The 8,631-nt window shown below is 39.7% G+C and overlaps 1 protein-coding gene across 1 annotated transcript; it reads right to left on the reverse strand.

Annotated features, from left to right (window-relative positions):
• Positions 1 to 108: 108 nt before the first annotated feature.
• Positions 109 to 8,083, reverse strand: LOC104538878 (tyrosine-protein phosphatase non-receptor type 14-like; the record flags this gene model as incomplete). Its single annotated transcript, XM_010182273.1, has 2 exons — positions 7,910 to 8,083; positions 109 to 278 (listed from the first exon to the last, which is right to left on the reverse strand). Coding segments are annotated over exons 1-2 (344 nt in total), but the record flags the coding sequence as incomplete, so codon positions are not given.
• Between the last annotated feature and the right edge of the window lie 548 nt (positions 8,084 to 8,631).

The following is an 8,631-nucleotide window of genomic DNA, read 5'->3' on the forward strand; positions in this document are numbered from 1 at the left end:
GGAAAGAACCAAATGATACTTGAGCAAATATCGAATGCCAGAAGCAGAGCAACTGTTTTCCTCCCACCTATATCACAGTATAGCTGTGAAGAGAGGGAAATTACATACCTTGTTACCTCCTGCTGCAGTCGGGAAACACTGGGCACATAGAACATTACCCCAAAGAAAAGCAAAGGCTCATTGGAAAATTTGTCCAGCTGCTTCTTCAGAGGCTTTTCCAGTTCAACCCAGCGAACTTGCTGGCTCTTGCTGAGAAACCAAAGGCCGAAGTAGTGTGTCTAGATAAAGAAACAAAACAGTGTCAGTTTACCTTTTTCAGCCAGATCTCACACACAATGACACAAATGCAAATAAGAACAGATGGCATTGTGTAATTTTTTCCATATGCAAACTCAGAGCAATTTCTTTTTCACCGTCTTTTTTTTAATTATTTTTAGGACAGTCTTGAAGACAATGACAAATTAATATTGCAATACAATTTATTTCATGCAGTACTATCTGCCCCTTGCCATCTCTCCCAAATGCATATTAAAGAACTCCATCTGACATTATGGCACAAGTGACATAAATGATTTACAGAAAGTGTCTGAGACCTCGTTTTCTTTTACACCCATGCCTTGTGAACTGACAACAAACACTAAGCACAAAGGATTCGTGAGACTTTGGATGAGGCAAAGGACAAGGACTCTTCCAACTACAAAATGAATGCAAACCCACATACACATTATCAAAATGTATCTACCAATACCAGAACCATTTACCCAATGCTGAACATGTTTACTTCTTTGCACTCACAAGGTTTTATGATGGACAACTGTTGCACTTAAAATGTGCATCACACACACAAGTTGAATGCTCTAGGCTTTATTTCCTATCTTGTGTAAATCTCAATGGCTGTAGTATCTCCTATGTAAGCCACATGGGATTATTGCTGGTAGAGAGTAATTAACTAAGAACAGCATTCAGAACTAGAGCTTCAAATACTACGAACTGGTAATAAGCAGCTGAAGGAATAGTCAATCCATCATGAAGGATTCTCTCCAAAAGCCCTTAAACACACTGATCTACTACTGCAGGCAAATGCATACTATAACTAACAGCAAGTACTATGACTGCATGGCTGATGAAAAGGCAAAAAAACCTCTTCATATTTAGCAAAGGAACTGATCCATCAGTTGCTTGGAAATCTGACTGTAGTCATAACTGTGAAGTCCGTAACATCTTTTTCTTCAGTATTTCATCTGACAGCACCTGGAGATTTCCAGCAATGACTTCAATATAAAATACCACTCTGTACTAACATTGGAATGAATGAAACAGAAACTGTGAGATGAACTTTTTGGACAGTGAGCAGATTTAGGATCTGAAAGTGGGATCATTACTATTTCTGCATATTTCTCTCATTTTATTTCAATATAATTTCTTAGTGTTTAATCCAGCTGATTACCTGTTCAATTAAAACTTTCCAGTAGTTTCCATTAAATTAGATTAACCCTAAAATAAATAAAATACTTATTTTGTTGTTATAGCTTAACTTACCTGGACAACAATCCTTCCACAGGCAGTCACAATCCTTTACATATAGCACCACATTTTAAATAAAGATATTTGAGACAAAAAATAGAAAAAAAAGCCAGTTTGCTGTTTCATAAAGGTTTCGTTTGAAATTACTTTTCATACAGTACATTGAAAAAGTTTGGCTTACAAATCAGCCATCAAGATTTTACCAACTCCATTTCCCAGTTGTTCACTTTTTAAAATAAAAAGTCTTCAAAAGCAGCAGAAGAATCTAAACCCTTACACTTTGCAAAAGCCGCCATCAACAGCCTATTTCACTTTGGAAAAGATACTTCTCTAAAAACCATTGCATGTACCATGACATAGCATACAATACAAAGGCAACTAATGCAATATTGAAGAATAAAATACTTAGAAATTACAACAAGCCAGCAGGAGCAACACTGCTTCAACCATTTTATAGCCGAGGGTGTGCAAGGGAGAACCATATGCAAGAACTCTGAATTGGAGTGCAGATGTATTTACTTCAGCATCTCATTCCATACATATTTTAAATTCTGGGGAATATCCACAGCAGCATTTAACTAAGAAGATAACTAATTCAACTTGATTCCTCCATTAAGCCTGACAAATGTGCAGTGCACTGCTCAGTCCTTTCTCTTTAAGCTTATTTTGGTACAGTGAAGCAAGTTAGTTCTACTTTTGAAGACAATCAATGTAGTATTTCCTTCTAGAATTTAAAGGTATCTTCAAAAAAGTCAATCCAGGGCACAAATAAAGAAATAGGCATCTCCCATTGGATAAACATAAAACAGAACTAACAAATTCACCGATATATGTCTACTCTCCCTCTGTATTCATCACTGGGAAAAAAAACGTTCTGACAAGCTCACCATGACAATAATAAGATTAAAACAAAGGTGGGAGGGACAGTGGAGACAGCAAAGGAAAGGAGTTCATGTGAAGGCAGAGAAAAGCAGTGATTTTACCATCTCATGAGGTAAATCCTTTAAAGCACAAACTTGAAAATCACTACAAGACAGCTCATCTTCAGAAAGAGAGTTCCATATTACTTTAAAAAGTAAACATTAATATCACCTAGGACTCACATTCACAGTGTCAAGTGCTTGTAATACACCTAGCAACTAAGATGATTTGGAGTCTGAAGTCTAAAAGAGTTGCTCAAGGGATTAAGGGTATTGCATTTAACAGCCCAAATGACCACAGTCCCTCCCCTTTGAGTAGGTGCAGGAGGACAACAAAAAATCAGATTTGCTACAGTAGAAAGGCTCCTCAACTAGCAAATCTAGAATCCTGAACCACTTCTAAAGGACTAAGAAGGGAAGGGAATGCAGTGTTTAAGCTTCTAGACTGCAGCAGATACAGTGGACTGACGACCATGGCAGCATGCATTTCCCAGAACTAGATGATGACTCTTTTCCTGGAAAGCCTCTTGGAGAGGATCAAGCAATTGCAGAAGCAGCACGGGGACTGCAGAGCAGAGTTCAAGTCACAGAGGCATGCACTTTGGAGAGACAACCAACACGTCTATCTGAGCATCAGCTCCCTGTCACCAGGATATTTACTTCTTGAAAACATTAGCATTTTTAAAGCACCCACAGTGAGGAATGACTTCTGTAGCCACTACTGTGAATTCCTGAAGAGACTTTCTCCCCCAGGGACATTAGTAATTCCCAAACAAGAATGGAGGAATGTGGTACTGGAAATGGCTGGACCATGAAGATCAGGATGCTATGACCAGGCATATACAGAATCAGAGTTGTGTACTGCCATACACTCCAGCCCTCAAAACATTTTTACAGCACAGACACCTCACAAATTAGATGAGGGATATAAAAATGGGATCTTTTTCTGTATAAGCAGCTGTTTGGAAACTAAGTTGATTCCAGAAGCTGGAGGATCTGGCAGGCTCTGAAGTAACAGAGGCTGCTCTAGCAGGTACATCAGCAGTCTAAGTGGCAAAGAAAATGAATGATGCTTTCAATTCCAGCAACAGCAACGACAACAAATACTTCTTCCAGCCACAGTTTACAGACTGTGGTGATACACATTGAAGGAAAGCTTTTCATAATGCTAAATATATGCACACACATCCACTTTGTGGACAGGGAGCTTCAGCTGTTAGTGCTGTTGATCTGCCTAATCTGCAAATACATGAAGAGCTCTGTTAGAAAAGAGTTTACATTCATTTTCCCTCAAGGTTTTAAAATTTGTCTTACCTACCACACATCACTTCATACGTGGTACACAGAAATTGGCCTACAGTCCTCGAGGAGCTGTGGTCCTCTGCTAAAGCAACAGACAAGAATCAGAGCACCTGCATGCCCCAACAACACTACAGGAAAAGGCGATCTTTAAAATATGGTGAGTCAGAAAAGAAAATTAAAAACAAAAGCTGTGCTGATAAATCTTAAAAAATAAGGCATTATAGCTGCCAGTTCAAGAGGCAACATACTGGTTTCGGACTTGAACTTAGCTATGCAGAGCTGTCCCTGCCCTTATGTTGGGCAAAGAGAGGAGAATTGTCAACATTAGGAGATGACAGACACTTACTAAATCAGTAAATCTCACTCAAAAGGATCTAATGAGACAGGCTCAATGTTTATTAAGGCATCTGGTTAAGAGGCCAACTAAATATTTATCCTTGAGAAAGAGGCAGAGTTCCAGCTCCTCCAGGCAAAAAGGATTAAACTCTGCTGTCCTGGGGCACTCGCACAAAGGGGAAGGCACTGCTTACGGCAGCCAGTTGTTCCTAGAAGATCTTGTCCAAGCACGGCCTGAGCCCCGTCCCAGCTTAGCCGGCAAGGCTAGTCAAACCAAGCCAACCTTCAAGGCAATCTGGCTGCCAAACACAGGTTTCCAGTTGTGGCCTATGAGGAGGGGACACCTTGTAGGGCACAAAAACAGGTCAGGATGGCAGCAAACACCCACATCTGTGCAGCAGTCAACGTACACCCAAGGTGCTTGGCCCACCAGCCTCCTGCTTTGCTGAGGGTTTTGCAGCATCGCGGTGCTGGAGGCACCATTGTGATATTCAGCCCAAACGAATAATTTTGTCTGGAAGGGACCTTCTTGTCCACTGCCCCCCCAACCTTAAAATATGTCAGAACATTCAGTCTTTAAGCTTTTTCTCATTTTATAAAGTGAATTAAGGAGAACAGAAAGGAGAAAGAGACATGAAGCCTCAACAGATTTGTACAGATTACTCTGCTATTTCAAGCAGGTTCACTTAGTCTCGCTTGAAGGGATAAATGCCATTATATTGGGAAAAAATCCTTTTTATAATCTGTGCACATACATACAAGATTATAAAATGACGTTTCTGACCTTGTCTTTCCTCTCCTTCCCTTCCTCCTCGTTTTTACCTTTTACATAACACTAATTTTTTTGGAACTGGTAACTGTTCAACTGGAAGACCTTACGCTTTGTCAAAAGCTTTGCTGAAAAGGATAAAACCAGATTTTACAGTAGTTACATGGCTACACTTTCTACTGACCTATTCTTGAACCCTGACTCAGTCAGGGAGGAAGTTGCATTCCCCAGAGATCAAATAGAAATATGCATAATCCATTAGATACTGTTTTTCAGTCATGTGTGGTATAATGATCAACAGTCCTTCACAACAGTATGCACAGTCATCTCCAGCAGTTTTGCTTTTTAGCAAGGGGGGTTTGGACAGTTTTTTGTTCACTTCTAAGAAATCAGCTTCAGTGAAACGTGGATGTATTCCTAATACAAAGGTAAAAGTTGAGGTATACATGGGACTTACTTAAATGTGTGATCAGATCACAGTATCGAACAAAAATTGATCATTACTTTTAATAGAACACATATTCTTACCTGAAAGTGCATGGAGGAGACAAAAAGGATTTTAGTATGGTTTTGTGAGCATGGGATTTAATAAAGCTTAGTTTTTCATACTTGTTTGCGGATCAGGATTTCTAAGAAAAAGCATATTCCAGCTGACATTTTTTGCTGCATTTAGGGAATTTAAAAAGTTTCTCTCCAATATGGACTCTTGCAAGGATTTTCTCCTTAAGCAGTACACTTAATGGGCTTCTCTCCCCTAACTCTGCTATTCAGCTGCACAAATCTTGTGGACATTTGAGCTTTGTCACAGTATTTTTGACTGTTCTGTAGAATTTGATAGGTCAGTGAGTTCAACAATGATAGCAAGCCTAGAGAGGAAACTGGACCATCACCAAATGACTGCAGCAGCCTTGTTTTCCTACAAACCATGACAGGAAGATGAGAGGGGCAGAAGAAAAATTGAATCTGGGGTCTGAGGGAGAGGAGAGCACTCAGCACAGGGCAACTCCAAGCTTGCCAGGTCCAATTATTCCTCAAAAAAGGAGCAGAAGAGGATAACAGGGAGACCCTCTTAGAGTTGAAAGGGGCAGGTAGTTCTCTTCTCTGCTAAACATTTAAAGCAGCAATGGATGCTACCAGAACCAGTCAGAAATAGATTTAAAAAAAAACAACAAAAAAACAAAAACAAACCACCAAACTACCAAAAAGACAAACAAAAAAAAACCCCAAAAAACTTCTGTCAAAAAAATGCTGTACTGTTGAAATCTGAACTTTACAAAATTGGTTCAATGTTGCCAAAACTTTGTTTAGAAAAAAAGTGGAGGAGGTGATGAAAGAAGCGGAAAGTGTTCCAACAACATCAAAGCATTCTCTTCTGTGTTGTTAGAATATTTTTTATCTTGAAACACAAACTTTTTGTGCTGACATATTTCTTTTTGCAAGACACAAATAATTTTGAAAATTTAAAAAAAACCACAGCAACAGAAAACCCCCATGAAATTGAACACTGATCAAAAAACAACTTCCTTTGCTACTCTACTGTCTGATCTCTTTTCTCTGGAAAATTTTGAAACTTTAGGTTTGGTTCCAAAGTGGAACAAAACACATTCTGAAATCACAAAATGCCTTGTGGAAAAGAATGCTGACTTGCTGACAGAGCTGTTGTTTGCAAATGCAGGTGGACCTCCAGAGAGACTCATTAAGCCCCAGACGTCTGCTGCACCAACTAGATAAGCCCACAAGGAATACGAGGGGAATCACTTCATTCATTTCACTCCTTTCTGCACTAGAAAGAAAGGGAAGGACCTCGCTTCTCTGTAAGGACACCCGAAAGCACCACCAAGAGAATGAAAGAAAAAAATAATAAATATAAGAAAAAAAGTAATTACTGGAAAATCTTCATCTCAAGAAGGGAAGAGGGAAGCTGATTCTACTAAAATTCACATTAAAAAAAAATCCACAAATGCAAACTTCTGACTCTCTGCCCTATTTTTGCACATTCTCCTACCTATTCTGCACGCGCACACACACACACACACACAGAGTGAGATTCTTCTCTCATTCTTTATCAATACTGATGTACAAAAAGGAGTTTTTGTTTAGCTTTCATCTACTCTAGTTATTTGTATGCCACCTTCCAGCTGCCACCATTAAAAAGGGCTGTGGACCAACAAATGTAAGACACTGCAAGATCATTCAATTTCCCAGCTGTGCTTACAGAAAGCATCAGCCAGGACAGTCAGATGATAACCCAGTGATTTCCAGGCAATGGTTTTCAACTTGTGATTTTCAAAAGCCTAGAAGCATGCAGGATACATGTAAGGAGTCCACAGATGGTAAGTAAGAAAAGACAGTTCATTTGTGCCATGCACATTGGAGAGATATTTCTAAAAAGGCCTCAACACTTAAAATAATCAATGAACTCTACAGCAATAAGTAGAAAATGAAGGATTTCAGTCTTCAATAAAGTAAGACTCAGTTTCTTCAGCCTTTTCAGAAGCATTGGGAATGTAAAAGAAACCTTTCAGAGTTTCCAATATTAAATACTTTGGTTAAACTAAAGGAAGAAAAAACTTATTATCCTCAAACTGCTACTAGTTGCTCCTACTAGTAACACAACTGATGCTTTTTTCAGTATGCTAGTAATAAGAATATTTTTATATAAATATGAATATTTAAAAGCTAGTGGTCTCCTTCCCACTGGCATAATTCAAGGAGCAGTACTGGTGAAAACAGGTTTACATTCAGACAAAAGTTACTGTAACTTGGCCTTTTGCATCCCAGTTCAGAAAGTAACACTCATGGCTTTCTAAGAAAGGAAGAAACCTCAACTTCATATCACAAAGAGCTCTCAAAGCTATGATGAATGAGCAACAGAACAACCCCCTAAGTGCCATTCTGCCTTCAGTTTTCATGCAACCAGAATATGTTTGTCCAAGCTCCAGCTGCTGATCATATCTGGCCAGCTCTGAGAATAACATGATTCAAAGGAACAGACTGCCTGAGCTAAAAATGTGTCAAATTATGCAGTGACAGATGGTCTTTCCCGGGTTACTCTTACCTCACGTAATTCCAGCCTCTGAGCCACAGCTTCCAAGCACTCCTGCCCCGTGCTCTCCACAGAGAGAGTGCACTCGATCACACTGCTGTCCAGAAGACGGATCCTTGTCACAAAGCAGTTCTTGCTCAAGACATTGTAGCGCCTGGTCCGTCGCAGTTTCAGCCCGAAAGGCATGGCTGTTGGCCTGGAAGGTCACCCCTTCCCTGTACTCTTCCAAGAGTATCAGCACACTCCTTGACTTGCCCTGAAGGCTTCTTCAACTGGCACTACTCTCCTCCAGAAGTGGAGGTAGCTGTCCATTCCCAGGGCAAGCTTCAAGGGATTCCTGCAAAATACATACAAATAAGCAGAGTTAAGTGTGAAATAAGAGGTTGCTAAAGGTCAGTGGAAAAGAAAAAAGCGTGAAGAAAAAGAGTCACATTTAAAACCATAAAATAAACACTTCCACACACAGGACTGCCAAGCACTACTACATCTCCCAGAAGTACACCTTACACAACAAATCTTTCAAAATCCTATTTTGGTACTGAATTTAAAGCACAGGTTTAATTGCAAAGCCATTCTTTGAGAAGCTCAGTACAAACAGCAACTCTAGAGGGAACGCAACCAGAGGTGCTAACTCTCCCACCAATACCCCCACCACAGGGGTCTATAACATAATCTTCAAGTTAAGTTTTGGTGCCCTCAGGCCAGCTTTGAAAGCTAGCCTAAAAAGCTAAGGA

The sequence above is a fragment of the Mesitornis unicolor genome, unplaced genomic scaffold, assembly GCF_000695765.1.
Source record: "Mesitornis unicolor isolate BGI_N332 unplaced genomic scaffold, ASM69576v1 scaffold8780, whole genome shotgun sequence".
NCBI lineage: Eukaryota > Metazoa > Chordata > Aves > Mesitornithiformes > Mesitornithidae > Mesitornis > Mesitornis unicolor.